The following is a 16,670-nucleotide window of genomic DNA, read 5'->3' on the forward strand; positions in this document are numbered from 1 at the left end:
CATCCTTCTCCATGTCCTCTCACGGTCTGGGATTATAGAGCCAGTGTTAGGGCTTTTTCCCAGTGAAGTGTTCCTAGAGCTGGAAAGGAGACAGTCCTCAAAGAATGGAGTGGAAGTTTGGCTTTGAGTGAGTGCAGATAAAGGCAATGTTGTGGTCCACAGAGCACATGCTGTTGATCGTTAATTAGAAGCAGGTGAAAATGAGAAACCACGTAGCTGCCCATAAAAATTGCCATCATTGTTACAGGAGTGTTGAGGGATTGAGCAGCTAGGAAAGGAATAGGACTTGTGTCCTGAAGACTCTTTTATTTTCCTAATAAAAGTGTGAAAACCTTTGGTTTAGAGAGATCATGCAAAGGTGTGGCTGAAACAAGGAATCTTGCTTCATGCACTAACAGCATATTCCACAGTTTAGGGCCTTTCATCTAGACTGCCTCATCCGTGTGATCATCTCTGTTGAATACAGAAGAAGTATGTATATTGATATAGCCAGGTCCCAAATCATATCTAGATTTATGGACTAATAAAATAAAATTTTAATCCCATTTGGAAGCCGATGGGAAGTAAGCATGGTAAAGGGATAATACAAGTATAATATGCTCATGACAGCCTGTTCCAGTAAATAGACAGTCTGAATTCTGCACTAACCTGTAGCATGTATGTAGTTTTTGACCCATTACAGTGTGAATGGGACAAACTGCTTAGCACTATCCTCCTGAAATACAAGAATTGAAAAGGATAATGTGTATATCACATTTGTTCTATCTTCACTTTTTTGGATGTTTATATATTTATATTAAAAATACAGCAATCTTAAACTGAGTTCTTTGTGGCAGTGTGTGTCTGGTAACATGTACTTACACAGCACCCAGCCCAATGAAGCACCAAATCTGACTGGGGCATCAGTATGTCAATATAAGACAAACAAAACCATAATCTAAAAGTTCTATATTGATTTGGATTTGGGGGATGAATTGACTCGAGTAGTCACTCCCCTCCCCCCTTAGGCAGCAAGGGGGGGAGCACAAGTTGGTGCTGGGGGGGAATTGGTTTAAAAGCTGAGTTCCCCCTTCCCCAGCCCGGCCTCCATAAGGGGACAGCAGGGAAATGGCACAAGATAAGATTGAAACAATTCTGCTTGTGCTGGTCCTGCTGCTGCTCCTCTCCCTTTGGAATGTACAAGAGCTGCCTGCGGCTCTTGTACATTTCGAAGGAAGAGGCACAGAAGGGAACCCGTGCCAGCGGGGACTGCCTTGCTCCCTGTTGGCACGTGTTCCCACTGCGCCTCTCCCTTTGAAATGTACAGGAGCCACCACAGCTCCTGGAATTTCGAGTAGTCAGAATTCCATTGACTACTCAATTAGTTGATTAATCGAAATTTAACATCCCTACTCTGTAGACTCAACACTCTCCTGGCTGTTGCTGATACTATGTGGAGTGTGTGTAGGGAGGTAACTGGGCCCAAGCAGGTTCCTTTGGGTCTGGGGTTAGATGCTGGAAGGCCATGGCTTATTTCTTGGCTGTAGCTGATGTGCTGGATTTTCTGGGGAAAGAGCCGATAGTCTGGGAATCTCTATAAACAGTAATCAACAAACTGTGGCAAGAACTACTCACCAGCCCCGCATCGCCCATGCGCCAGTCCGGCACTGCGCATGCGCGCAGCACCGATGAATGGGGCGCACAAAGCGACCAGCTGAAATCTACTCACCATGGGCAAGTAGGAACAGCGGTTTGTTGAGTCCTGTCTATAATTATGAATGTAGGGGTTGTGACCCATTAGGATTCATGAACAGGTCGAGAGGGATCATGATCTGTTTCCTTTATGAACAATGAGTAGTCTTGTGGTACCTTAGAGATTAACCAAAATATATAGAATAATGAGCTTCATGGGTAAAACCCACTTCATCACGAAAGCTCATGATTCTATGTTTTGGTTAGTCTCTAAGCTGCCACAGGACTACTTGTTTTTAAAGTTACAGACTAACACAGCTATCCTTCTGAGTTTATTTCCTTTATGGCTCGATAGGATTTTTTTTTTCTATTATAACAAGATGACACAGTATAGTAACTCCTTGCTTAATGTTGTAGTTATATTCCTGAAAAATGCTACTTTAAGTGAAAAGATGTTAAATGATTCCAGTTTTCCCATAAGACTTAGTATAAATCAGGAGGAGTTAAGTTCCAAAGATTTTTTTTTCAGACAAAAGACAATATATACATATACAGCATATGTTTTAAACAAACAGTTTAATACTTTGTACAGCAGTGATGATTGTGAAGCTCGGTCGAAATCGTGTAGCCAGAGGGTGGAATATTTCCCAGGGAATGTCTTTCTACTAAATGATGAACTAGCACTCAGGTGAGCCCTCAAGAATAAACGTGTTGCTATGAATGTAGCCTCACGCTCTACAAGGCAGCATGGACTGACGGAAGAAACATAATAGATGTAGGCAAGGCAGTGGCTGCAAACACTTCCCTACAGAAACTGAACATGATAATAAACCCACACTGTCCCGCTGGAGTATACCACTCTCTCCTCCAGAGGGTGCATACACGGCTGCACAGTACCAAGGGGGGGGTATGTGTGAGTCAGACACATGTTTGTGAGATACAGAGATGCACACTGTGTGTGTTTAGAGAGAGGGGCAGATAGAGATGTGCGTATCCCCTTTAAGTATTCTGGTCCCACTTCAAGTACACTGATCTTGTAAGTAGACCAGGAAATTCAGACACAAGACTCTGCAGCTGTGATATCCTGCTTTGTGGGGATGGGGTACAGAGTGGGGGACTCGATAGAGCGGGGGACATCCTGACATCAGCATCCCTGTCCCCTCCTCTCACACAGCAAGCAGGAGGCTCCCTGGAGAAGCTTCGAGATGGAGGGCAGGAGCAGTATTGCAGTGGGAGAAGGGGCAGCTGAATTGCAATTGCATATGTTTCAGGGAGCTGATGGGGGGGGCTGCCAGCCCACTCTGGTTCCAAACCTTCATAAGGATGATAGGCCTGCTTTTCCAGAAAAATTGGCAAGTAATGGATAAATCAATCAGCCAAACTCTGATATAAGGGAGCACTGTACAACTTTAAACAACAGTGTGCTCTAATAGATAAGCAATCTAATAAAACAACATTAACCTGGACAATGTTATGTACGGAAAAAGTTTTAGACCATAGACCATTCCTTCCAAGCTGCTGCTGTTCCCCATGCAGTGTGGGGTTGGCTGCTGGTCCAATGTGTTTGAATGGACAATGATATCAGAGCGGAAATCCTGTGCATTCCTTAATGTGTTGCAGGGTTGAATGCGATGCAGTTACAGAACCTGGCTGCATTAGCAACTGCAGCCAGTGCAGCTCAGAACACACCAAGTGGCACCGCTGCACTCACTTCTTCCAGCAGTCCCCTAAATGTGCTCACCAGTTCAGGTAAGAAGGCCATTTGTTGTATAGTGCTTTATTGCATGGCTTAGGCCACCTCTAGAGTCCTTTTATGGCCCCCTCTGTTGCAGTCCATAGTTCTGTGTATTTTTCAGTGGGTAGGCAGTAATAACAAGTAGAAATGGTCTTTTTGCTCACCTGTCCCATAATGTTCTCTAGTATTTGTTAAGGTAGGTATGCTTTTCTGTGAAGAGGTTATTTTTGCCAGGGGCTCCTTTTAATCTTGAGTAAAAGGAAGTGTTGGGATTGCCATAAAACAGGAAAGTAGCACCTCTGTAGTGATTGCTAGTAAGGTGCAGTTCACATGGTACATCACTACTCAAGCAGTATATTAGGCAGATACGGTAGAGTTTGTGGTAAGGATGTCACTGTGTAGACAACTAGATGATTAACCAAAAAGCCTAGGCTTATTGGTTAATCCTGTTGACTACATGCATTCCCTCCCACCTTGCTGCTTCTATATCAGACTGGGCCCGCCGCAGACAGAGGCTGCTCCACAGCAGCAGATCCTGTCTATGGGAAGGGTCCAAGCTCCCTATGCACAGAGCGGAGCAGCCTCTGTCTGCAGTGAGCTCGGGCACCTCATGGACAGGCGTTGGTGCTGCCCCGGACTGCTGGCTCTGTATCAGAGGCAGCAGCATGGGGCTGCAGGCAGGAGTTGGTCTGTGAGGGAAACTGGTTTAAAAATTTGATGTGGTGTCATGACTATTCAATTACATGTTATCTAACATCCCTAGTTTGTAGCCTCTCCCAAGTTTTACAGTAGCATACATGTATACGAGAAAATCCACACATAGTTTGCTCCTCAGGCTTTAATGAAGATAAATCAGTTTCCCCTAAAACTAATATAGCTCTGATTTCCAAGATGTTTTATTGAGACATGAGAGACCTTATCTCATATAGCTGTTCGTGCTGGAATGCAAATACAGAAAAAGTGATTTTGTTCTCCTTACACCTTTTTTATTCTTTCATATATCTTTGTTTGGGTGTAATACCAGGATGATTAGAATATCTAAGCTCTCTTTAAGCATTGTGTTGCTGATTTCTTGTTCAATGTGATTATCTAGACATCCAAATTAATAAAGATAACAAATGACAAAGCAAAAACCTACATCCAATCATAGATTATATGAATCAAGTTTTTTAGTGTCAGTGTGAGAGAGAATTTTTCCTGGGCCAGCTGCTTTTGGCTATGCTAAATCACTGGCACAGGAAAAGATGTCCTTTATTTATAGAGCTCATTTTTTTACATTGGATTGCTATGATTTCAACTACTGCTAACCATCATCAATATTCACAACAGTTTTTGTTTTCATGGAAAGGCTTAATTGCACATCCAGCTCTAATATACAATCCATAAAGAAGATAACCTTACCTCTGTCTGTCACACCAGTCTGCTATTATACTAACTCAGATGCATACTGCTCAGCAGGCCCCGATGTCTAGTGTTGCAGGAGAAGACTTGTGGAAACTTTGAGTGGGAAACTTCATGTTGCAAGGTCAGAAATTAAATTGTGGACCTTTAGTTATTTAAATTAGAAGGATTCCCCAATCCATGGAAGTTCCTAAGGAAGACCCAAGCTGAAGAGACTCAGGCTTTCAAGAGAATTCCTGTTGTCAGAGAAGTTGTGCCTCATAATATTTTTTTCCTGAGAGCTGTGGTTCACCATAGTTCAGTTACTTTTCCAAAATTTACTTTGGCTGCCTCTTAGACTACCCTTTAGTAACACCGTTTACCCGAAAATCCATATCAGAGTTCAGACTGTAGAAGGTAGGGAGGGAGGGGGGAGAATTCTCAAACTCTTCTGCTGCAGTCCCTCCCTAGATAAAATCACGATAGTGAGCATAGTCCAAGAACATAGATATTTTCTTGCACTGAAGGGCTTGCACAAGACAGAGTAGTTGTACTCTCTCAAGCTCAATTCATTTGAGATGACAAAAGGAGATTCTTCAAAGGATTGCTCATGTGCATTCTATATATCTGTGTGTGGGCAACATGCATGATCATCAGAAGAATTTCCCTAGCAGTACGCTTCAGTGAGTTTCAACAGGGCTCTCGTTACCCAGGTTGGAGGTGGATCATCTCTTCAGGGGTCCCATTGCCCATCTTCTGTCAGTGTCACTTTTCTATTGGGCCCCATTTTCAATCTGGATTTCCTTACATCTGGGATAGCAGCAGTTTGTAGAGCTGGTAAATCCCCTTGCTGGCCTGCCAACTGATGTCCTTGATTGACTCACTGATGGACAGTTGCAACTAAGCACCCAATTCCCTAGTTTGGGGAACTGAGCTGGGTTCTAATGGAAGGAAAGGAGCAAGAGCTCCATCAGCATTCTACTGTCAGCTCCCGATCCCTAGGCCAGGAGTCTTTCTCCCCCAAGACTCTCTGCTAGAAACACCTCAGCTCCTTCTGCCCCCAAGGAATCATGGAACAAAGGGATGCAGGCAGGTCACTCCATGAGGGCTTGCACCCCTGCTGCTCCGGGAGAACAAGAAGGGACCGAAGGCCAGGCATGAACATGGCTGGAGCAGGGGTTAGAACATGGTCCCTTTAAAGTGCCAGGATCTCCACTGAACCAAGAGAAGATAAACTTGACTCATTCCCTGCTCTGACTCTGCCTGCCCAAAGGGAACACTCCCTACCCACAGCCCCTGCAGCTGCAGGTCCTACAGTTTTCTGGACCAGCCTGCCTATGCATGGTGTCAGGACACACTGTGGGAGGAGGAGGCAGGTCAGGATCAATAGACCGGTGCCTATTTTGTGCAGACGAGCCCACCCCCATTCCTGGAGTTGAGGCATTGTGCTCAGTGTGGAATAACTTATTCATTGATCATGAAGCTTGAGAAAAGGATTGTCATAATTGGTCTTTGTTTCTCTAGGCTAAGACAGTATTCAGTGCCTGGGCTGGTCCCATCCTTTCTGAACTCCTGATTCATGAACAGCTCATCAAGATAGAAATTGACCCCTTGCATCTCACTCGAATGAAAGCCCTTGATCAGAGGAGCACCATATCCTGGATCCCATAGCAGAAATGGGAGGAAGTTGGGGAGGGGATTTGAGGCTTTTACTGCCAGCAAGAGCCCTGACTAGAAGTTACATCTCTTTCCCCTGTCCATGAAATAGGAAGGGGCCAACATAGCACTGTCCTTAGTGCCCTGATCAAGGATGGTCCACTTGGGTGGATGGAAAATGGATTTTCAGTCTTCCCTTTCCAGTTCTCCCTAGCAAGGTAAAAGGTAAAACTGCCACTGCCCCTGCTCCTCCTGATCATACTCACCTCCAAGATGTATTGGAACTTGTCTGTGTCTGAGGTCTGCCAGCAGGTTTCTCAGCATGGTATGCCTGAGGTCTGACAAGGCCTTGCGCAGAGCCTGCAAAGGGACAGCCGTGGGTCGCAACTGGGAAAACTCCTCCCTGTCAATAGCCCCCTGCTCGGCCAACCAGCATTGAGACTCTGAGAAGTGAGAGGCTGAGAGGTCTCAGCAGAAATCCCAAAGGATGGCCTAGGTCACCACCGGAGGAGATCAGTCTCAGAGCACTTCCACCTCTTTGGGATGGCTTCCCACAAAGCCATAACGTAGGGTATCTCTGAGGTTGCCCCTGTCTTGCACCTCTCCTGCCTGGCTGATATCAGGGTGTTTCTGTGAGGTCACCTCCACCCCACCACCTTTCCCAATAGGCTGAAGTCCTGCAACAGGCCTTTGTGATATTACTGCCCACCTCCCCCCTGCCCTTTGCAAAGCTGATGTTCTGCCCATAGCCAGCCCCTTTGTGCACACTGACTAATCAGAATGAAGCTACAGGCCAACAATTGCTCATAGCCATCATTCACCAAGTATTTAAGAAGAACTGGAATATTAGAGAGAAGCAGGAACTATGCAGGTTTGAACCTGTGTCCTGCCTAGATGAGGAGTGCTCTTGAATGACCTTCAGATCTAGGGCTATGGACAAGGTCAGACCTATTGTTTGCATATCAACATAGGGAACTCAAGGCAAATTCGATTGGCGTGCCTGACATTCCTGCCCCACCTGACAGGCAAACGTGTCATGATCCTTGATATTAAACATTGTTTAATAATAATTGACAGGTGGTGCTTGCTCCTTTTCCTATGCCAGGCAGCCCTTAGCTTATGGGACTTCTGCATTCAGTACAACATACTACCTCAAGCTTCATATCTTCCTGGTACCTAAACAGCCTCACAGATTACCTCAGCTGCATGTTCCAGTCACACAAATGGTCCCCCAGGGCAGATGTGACCCTCACCATTTTCCACAACTGGGGTCATCTCCAAGTGGAGCTGTTTGTGCCCCAGCCAGTTCTGCTTGTTTTTAGGGCCACAGTTGGGGATCTATAGTGGATGCTTCCCACCTATTTGTGGAAGAGGCAGCTCCTGTACACCTTTCCCTTGTTCCGCTTATACACAGGGCCCTTCTCAAAATGTTATCAGGACAAAGCAACAGTCATACTGGTGGTCCCCACGTGGCCCAGGCAGCACTGGTTTACCATTCTGCTATCTCTTTCAGTTGCTAGGGCAATGAGGCTCCCCATGCTTATGGACCTCTTGATGTAGGAACATGGCCACCTGTGGCACCCAAACCTTCAGGCACTCCACCTGACAGCATGTAATCTTCATGGTTAAACCTCCTCAAGCAGCAGTGTTCCAACTGAGTAAGGGACGTCCTAATTGGCTGATGTAATTGCCAATTAATTAGCCCCTCTATTTGGGCCACTTACCTTGCCAAATGGAAGTGATTCTCCATTTGGTGCCTCCAAAAGGTAATGTCCCCCCGGCAAGCCACCATGCCCCTACTACTGGACTACCTTTTTCACTTCAAACACAACAGTCTGGCTCTGTCATTCCATCCAGTCTCAGGTGCAAAGTCCCTTTTTGGGGATCCTTTAGTGGGCCACTTCCTCAAGGGGTTGCACAAATTGTACCCACAGGTAGGGCATCCTATACCCCCATGGGACCTGAACTTGGTCTTTTCCCGACTCATGGCTCCTCTGTTTGAACCTTTGGCTATCCACGTTGTCTACCTTTCCTATAAAGTTGCATTCCTGGTAGCTATTATCTCTGCCAGGCGAGTGTCAGAGCTGCATGTCCTTACTTCTTTTATACAGATGGGGTTAGCTGCTCCCACATCCCGCATTTCTGCCAAAGGTGGTGTCAGCATTTCACATTTACAGGTAGAAAGATGTTCTGATTTTCTTCCCAAAGTGTCATGCTAGGGACAAGGATCTGACATTGCACTTCTTGGAAGGCCTTGGTGTTTTATATTGAACATACCAAGCCTTTCCGTAAATTGCCACAGCCTTTCATCATTATCTCATCATGGAGGGTCTCTTGATGAGGGGACTCCTGATTATGTTTAATTGCCTCTTGTCCTGGACCGCTTGGTGTATTAAATTCTGCTACAGTAGGGGTGGGGAACCTCAGGCCTGGATGCGGCCCCCCCCAACTTGCCTGGATCTGGCCCCTGAGGCTCAGGGTTACCCCCAGCATTGGGGGGTCTGCACTGGTACTCCAGTCCCTTTGTCACCCCTTCTTCCCCCGCGGTGCTGGAGCACACAACATCTCCTAAGCTGGGCCCCCCTAGGCTCTGGTAGAAAGGGGAATGTGGAGAGTGTCTTTCTCCTTATCAGTTGGGAACCATGTCAGTGAGAGGATTGGGTTTTTTGCTTCTCGTTTGTGTGTGGCCCCTGGCTCAAAAAATGTTCCCCACTCCTGTGCTACAACTTAGCCAAGGTTCCGGCTTGCCTCTCACAATGTACTCAGCTAAACCGCAGGCCTTCTCAGTGCCATTTCTTGTGCAAATCCCTATTCAGGACATCTGCAGAGCAGCAGCATGATCCTCTGACCACACCTTTGACATATTATGCCATTATTGAGCAGGCGTGGGATCACGCTGCTTTTAGAAGAATTGTTTTATAATCCGCCACGTGATGAGGTGTGACCCCTTTCTCTGGAGAAACTGCTGGCAAGTCACATGTTGGAATGCACATGAGCATTCACTAGAAGATAAAATGGCTACTTACCTTTTGTAATTGGTCTTTGAGATGTGTAGCTCATGTCCATTCCAGATGCGTCTGCCTCCCCTCTGTTGGACTTTACTGGGAAGAAGGAACTGAGCTGTCAGCATGGGTATACATACACAACCATGGAGACACCGCTTCAGGGGGCGCTACAGCCTACCTGACAGGTACTGCTAGGGAAAAATTCTCTGACAGCCGAGCACATGGCCCATGCACATACGTATTGGAATGGACATGAGCAACTCATCTCTAACAACAGTTATGAAAGGTAAGTAACTTTTTTCCACACACAATAGATTGTGCAACTGTTACAATTACACAGGCTCTGTTGGGCTATTAAAGCTTAGTTTTAAGGACTACAAACCTTTTAAAAAATTACAGTTGTGATTCTGGAGAACAAGATGTCAGCCTCAGAAAGATTGCTGCAGTTTTTGACCTGGCTCAATTCTAGTCCTGTGCTGTACTGTGTTTATATGCTATTTACTGACATTCTTTTGAAAAAAGCAGAAATAAGCTGTACAAATAACTTTGGATGTCATGGTATGTCTTCTCACAATCACAGAAATTTGAGTCTTGACACCAGCGGTGTATCAGTTAGTTGATCTCTAGTATTATCTCCCTATTTTACTTGCATTTGTTCTGAGAAGGGTCTTTAAGAAGATCACCTGCAGTGAGTTCAGTAGGAGACAACCTATAGCTTTGCCACTATGTCTGTGTTCACTTCAGATCTTACAAGCTGTGTGGAATAAGGCTTAGTTAATAGTACTTGTTAGATTGTAAGCTCTTTGGGGCTGGGACTGTCTTGTTATATGTTTGCACTGGGGATGTGAATATTGTTCAAAACAGTTAACTGGTTCAGAGATTAAAATTATATTGTTTAGCCAGTTAACTGTCTACTGTTGCAGGGTGGGGGTCTCTTGGGACTCTGGGCAGATGTGGTGGGAGCGGCTGCCCAGGACCCCTGCCCAGGCCACAGCAGTGTGACTGGAGATGGAGTCCCATCTGCCCCCGCTTGGGGTGGCCAGGATCCTGCCTGCCCCCACCTAACATGAAGTGGGGCCAGGATCGCTGATATGGCTGGGAGCAGGGCTGCCACGGGGGCCACTGTGGCCCCACCTGCTGCCCTCTCTGGGTTCCTGCCACCAGGCCCAGTTAACCAGTTACCTATCTGATAAGCCTAATGCTTACCGGGTAACTGGTTAACCGGGTAACCTTCTACATCCTTAGTTTACATAGTACTTAGCACAATGGAGCTGGGGCCTCTAGACACTACTGCAAAACAAATAGTAAGTATAATAGTAAAACTAAATAGTGTTACTCGCTTTCACATCTCTCAGGCCATGCTAGTCTCTTATTCAGAGTCCTTTGCTGACTCCCCCTTTTCCATGTTAAATTCAAGCTCACAGGCCTCCCTTGGAAATTTGTGTCTATACCACTCCTCTCTCCATCTCTGCTCAGATTTCTCCTAAATTCTATTAAGCCACTCCCTGCCTTCATGTTGGACTTGTGTGAAAGGTACACTGATTTACTATAAATTTATTTTTACATCTGATTAATTCAGTGGTTCTCAAACTTTTTGGCCTGTGACCCCAAATTCTCAGCGCAAAACTTTCCATGGACCACCAGCCAATCACCCATGATGACAAAATGCTTTCACTTATCCCTACATACCTTAAATACTAAATTATTCATATTAGCTACTTGAGCATAAAAGCTTAATTAAGGGGGTGTATATAACCAGTGAAAAAGGAAATATCAATCAAAATAATTAAACAGATTAAATGCTTTATTTTTATTATGTTAATTTACCAAACTTCATTTTAAGTAAAGTAAAATATTAATTTATATCCAAAACAAAACGTTTCAATATTGTCTTTATGGCAAGGGATTGGAACCTTTTTTGGGCTAGGGGTCACTGATCCACAGAACAATCAGTTGGGGGCCACACAAAAGTGAGAGGCAAAAGAAACTCCCAAACCCTCACTGATGTGGCCCACCTCCCTCCCCTAGCACTTGAGCCCTATGTGGGTGAGGGAGGGCAGGGAGGCCCAAGATTCAGGGCTTTCCACAAGCCATATTAACCCACCAGGGGTCCTGGGATTAGTAGATTTAGTGAACCCCTTAGGCTCTGGGATGGGGCCAGAAATGAGGAGTTCAGTTTCCAGGAGGGGGCTGATAGAGATCAGGGTGCAGCAGGGGTGAAAATAGAGGGTCTGGGTGGGAGCCAGGGTGCTGGAGCAGGCTGAGAGTGGGGTTCTGGTTGGGAATTTGGGTGCAGGAGGGGAGTGAGGGTGTGAGATCTGGCCAAGAGGAAGGGAGGGTGCAGGAGCTTACTGGGAGTGGAGGGTCTTGTTGGGAGGGGGTGTCCATGAGGGCAGTGTAGGTGCAGGGTCTGGGCATGAGGGGGTTGTGGAGGTCATCCCCCACTGTTCCCAGGCACTTCCTCCTGCTGCTCACATTAGCCAGAATCATGGCCAGTAGGAGTAGCAGGGAAAGCCTCCAGGTGAGTAGTTTCCTTGCTGCTGTTTCCCCAGACCGGTGGAAGGGGAATGTCAGCGCAGGGAGCTGCTTGCTGCCCCATAAGTTGGATCTGGCCCACAAGGCTTGGGGCTTCCTCCCCCGGTGCACCAACCTAGTGTGGGTGGGGGGACCATGGGGTAGGAGCACCAGCACAAGCTCTCAGCTGTGGGATGCAGGGGGGTGGGGCTGAGCCTGAAGCTGTGGCCCTCCTGCAGGGCAGCTGCAGACCACTATTAGTTTGGAAATGTGAGATTTAATTGAACCAATGAAAACCCCCATGTGGACTCACTTATCTCAATTTGACACATCCTAATTGAATAAGCTAAACTGAAATAAGCATCCACACAGCCTTTTGTACTTTCATTGATTTAAAATTATACCTTAAGTTAAACTGGTGAAGTTGTTTTATATAAACAAGGCATCCATTCCCTTCCATCATCTCTGTTTCCTCTGTATCCCTCGCCACTTGGCTTCATTTCTTTTTCTGTGCTACTCCTTGTTCTTGAAATAGTCTTTTTCTTGTCCTGCAAATGATTTTGTTCAGATTTTGTCTTGTGGTGTATTCAGTTACAAAACTTTTCTGTAATTAACAATTATAGAAGTAAATCTCATTTTAGACATAACACAACACCATTTCTGTACTTGGACCTCCATCTAGGCAGCTGGTATGTTGTCTGTACTGTTTTGCCTGTCAGCTTATGGAACAGATTGTAACTTTCTCTCTGCATTGTCTTGAGCTAGCCATACTAACTTGGCTCAAATAATAAGTCTTCTAGGGGGCTCTCTTCCCTCCAAGTCAGTATGGAAACAGTAACCTGGCTTAGCATTATGGAAGGGAGGCTATTGAATTATTTCAGTTGAGACATAAAACTGAGGTTCTAGCTAGTCGCCACAAGTATAATGACTAGTCTTGTTGACTAGGTATCCTGGCTAAAATGAAATTCAGGTTTTAAAATTCTGGTGTCCTGTGTTCCCTTACAATTTTCATTGGTTACAGAATTTATTTCCTCCCTAAAGTGTTTTTTAGCTTTGCTCTATCCTATTAATGAGCTAATTATCACCCCAGAAGTGGCTAAGTGTCAGATGTCAAGTGAAATCATTAATATATAAATTGTGTAGAATGGATTTGGATGAAAAATGGAGATAATTCTTACAAAATAGTTTTTGAAAGAATTGAAAATCTTCAACCGTATTTAATAGTATGTAAACTACATTGAGACCATTTTGGCTGAGATAGAAACATAAGAGATTACCAGAGTAGAACATGCTAAAATATCAGTGTACTTATCACTCACTGATGTTTGTTAGCCTGTGTACACCTGTGATCTATCACAACCGAAAAGGTGGCTCTGAGATGCCCCTATAATAACAGGGAACATTATCTTTCACCAATGCTGAGACCTATAAAGATGAACCTCTACTCCCCTGTAAATCTCTCTTCAAGAACTACTGACCTGAAAGAGACAGGTTTCTTCCTATCAGCTGCCCTATCCAATTTCTTGTGACTGTTGTTGAACTGAGCCTCATAGGGTTCACTGTGGACTCTGAATGTGCTAGTGACCATGCCTGATTAATAAATAATCTGTTTTATTCTTTGCTAAAAGGGACTTTTAGCAACTGCACCCTTGTGATAGAGGAGGAGAGTGTTTGTGTTGGAGATGTTTGTTCTCTGACTTGTTCCTGGCCCTGACCTCAGCCCCAACTGCTGGAGCTGGAATTCTATAGTGGAAAATTATTTCAGTTGCCAGAATAGATTCTAGGCATCTGTTCCTCGTGCTCTGTCTTGTGTTCAGTCTGACTGGAGCCTTCTTTAATCTCTGCAGGATCTATCTATCTCTCACTTTGCATGTGATTTCCAAGGATGCATAGTAATACAGTCTTAGGCATTGGTTTTATTCCACATTGCAGTGCTGCTGATTTTTACATTGGATTGGAGACCTCACCGGGTTATCATGCATTGGTTGCGTCTACGTCTGACTTAGATACTCTTCAGTGAATTTATTATTAATTATGTTGATGTGATTTTATATTAAGTAGTATCCAAAATATGTTGGCTACTCTACGCACACACAGAGACAATCTCTGCCCCCAAAGAGCTTTTGCTATGGAAAGACAAAAACAGTTAAAAAGATGAGGGAAAGGGATTCCTCATGCATGTACATCAATCAGTCCAGTGGGTTGATTAGCTTAGAGCAGTTAGGGCTGAGGTCAGGGCCAGGAACAAGTCAGAGAAAATAGCTTATTAGCTCCAATTTTTTAATGCAGAGTATCCGCAGCTGCCCTGCTCTAGTCGTTGTTGGTTGACTAGTTACTTGTAAGCATTGCAGTAAAAATGGGTTAGCAAAGAATTTGAAGGATAAAGGTCAGAGGTTATTGTTGAAGTTGTTGTTTATTTAACATTTAATTCTCTCATTTTAATAGCAGGTTCCTCACCTAGCTCCAGTAGCAGCTCCTCTGTGAATCCAATGGCCTCTCTCGGAGCACTGCAGACGTTAGCTGGTGCTACAGCGGGCCTCAATGTCAGCTCGTTAGCAGGTAAGCTCTATGTAATCAGGGAAAGGAAAAATGACCTTATTGTTCCTGTAGTTGTGCCACCACTCCTTGGACAAGCTATTCTGTTTATCCCTGCTTGCTGTCTGTTGCTCCTTTCTGACAGCAGTGAAGTGTATTGAAAGTTGACTATTTTTGGCTCAGGCATTCCACTCTATTATTAAATTTTCATTTCCTTTTTTTTATTTACACAGGGATGGCAGCCTTAAATGGTGGACTTGGCAGCAGTGGCCCCTCAAATGGCACGGGCAGCACAATGGAGGCCCTCACTCAAGCCTACTCTGGGATTCAGCAATATGCTGCTGCCGCATTGCCCACTCTCTACAACCAGAGTTTGTTAACACAGCAGAGTATTGGTGCAGCAGGAAGTCAAAAAGAAGGTAGGTAGGAAGTTGTACAGAAGACTTGAGTAGCGATATGAGGAGGAGTAAGACCTGAGCCTTATACACACACTCCATGCACAACATTTAGCTTCCTAAAATCGTAGACGTTAGAGAGAGAAATTTCATATAGTTCTTCCACTTGGGGGAACCTCTGCAGGATTGTTCCACATAGTTGATTTCTTCTTTGAGTACTTGCTTGTGTTGATTCTCTGTTAGATGTGCATGCACCCATGTGCACAGTTGCCAGAGATTTTTGCCACAGCGGTATATGTAGGGCTGGCTGTGGTACCCTCTGGAGTGGCATTCCTATTCCTCCTCATTCCAGGAGGAATAACAGCTAATTCGATTTAGGGCTTTAATTCGGAATCCTGATTCACTGCCGCATGTAGACGCGGGCAGTTACTTCGGGCTAGTCAATTTCTAAAACGGCGACCGGCCAGGAACATGCTAATGAGGCACGGGATATTTAAATCCCGCGCTTCATTTGCAATTTCGGGCGCCCTCATTAGCCTCCCTAGATCGAAATAGGGGGCTAGTGTAGACATACCCCAACTGTTGTCTTTAGTGTCTGGGAGAAAGCCACAGGAAACACAGGTGTTGTGTTTGTAAAAACTTTCACTCTTGTTCCCAGAAAGAGCAGGATATCTGCTTGAGAGCTCTCCTAATAGAAGCAGCTCTTTGTCCCACTCCAAAGTCCTCCACAACTGACTCTATGCTGAGTGGATCAGCTTTGGTGAGGAGCATGCCACTGGCACCAGACTTTGCCTGGCATTGCTCCCATTTGCTGGTGCCCAGGAAGTGGCAGAAGAAATGGATTCCTTAGGTGCTGAAGGACCAAGGGCCTATAGGCAAAGGACATATGTCAGGCTATGTGCTGGCTTCAGGGGAGTACCACTATGATTGGACCCCCGCCAAGCCTGGCCAACAACCTGTCCTGCACCCTGAGCAGTGACAGGGGCTCCCAGCCTACAGAAGGGCTTTTAATGAACAAAGTGGTTCTGGCAGCTAAAGACCAAAGCCGACTGACTCTTCAAGTGCCACACTAGGGAACTGAGGAGGCACACTGAAGACCAAGTCCACTGGGATACTTCAGCAGGGAACACCCTCGATCACTGGACCATAGGTACATGTCTCCTTCACTAGTCAGTGGTTCCACGTCCTAGCTTAGGTCCCAACAAAATCCCCACCTAGCAGGCACAGCACTCCTCAGTTGGAGGCATTGTTCTCTGTACTGCTGGTACTCACAAACATCTGACCCTCTTTCAAGCAGTCTTGCTGATGTCAATTATCATTCAGGAGTCACCATACAAGATCTCGGCACCAGTCTCGCTCGCCCCAGTATTGTTCCTCAGGCAGGCTACCCTCTATCACCCAATCGTTTGCCCACCAGAGTCAACAGACAAACACAAGCCTCAACAGCCTTGTCCTAGTCCCCAGAGGGGCAATGGTCGGGATTGGACTGCAGCTTTAGTCCATTGCTGAGAAGGGACAATTTGCCACTGATGCAGGACTCCAGCTCAGCACTGGACTCGGTGCCAGTGCTGCAGGGGCCTCCCTGTGGCAATACTGGAACCAGGGAGAAGGGAGCTAGTGACACTGGCTCAGTACTCCCAATCCTCCTTGGCCATATTGGACAGGCTAACTGTGGCATTGCTGGCACCATTGTGAGAGCACGGTACCAGGGCAGCTCACTGAACCCCAGTACCGAGGGATCCCTCCCTCGAGAAAGAAGGGGATAACATCCCACATGGC

General features: G+C 45.7%; 1 protein-coding gene across 11 annotated transcripts in view; it reads left to right on the forward strand.

The window, feature by feature from the left end:
* The window catches only part of CELF1 (CUGBP Elav-like family member 1), a 99,713-nt gene that overhangs the window by 65,263 nt on the left and 17,780 nt on the right, over window positions 1–16,670 (forward strand). For 7 of the 11 annotated variants that reach the window (XM_006113424.5, XM_006113427.5, XM_006113425.5 and 4 more), the window contains 3 exons: window positions 3,292–3,420; window positions 14,407–14,520; window positions 14,730–14,915. In XM_006113424.5, coding sequence (XP_006113486.1) covers window positions 3,292–3,420; window positions 14,407–14,520; window positions 14,730–14,915 — 429 coding nt within the window. The remainder of the gene's footprint in view (window positions 1–3,291; window positions 3,421–14,406; window positions 14,521–14,729; window positions 14,916–16,670) is intronic. The other 4 variants (XM_006113419.5, XM_006113421.5, XM_089778537.1 and 1 more) reach the window with 2 other exon arrangements.

The sequence above is a fragment of the Pelodiscus sinensis genome, chromosome 5, assembly GCF_052426305.1.
Source record: "Pelodiscus sinensis isolate ZL-2025 chromosome 5, ASM5242630v1, whole genome shotgun sequence".
NCBI classification, from domain to species: domain Eukaryota; kingdom Metazoa; phylum Chordata; order Testudines; family Trionychidae; genus Pelodiscus; species Pelodiscus sinensis.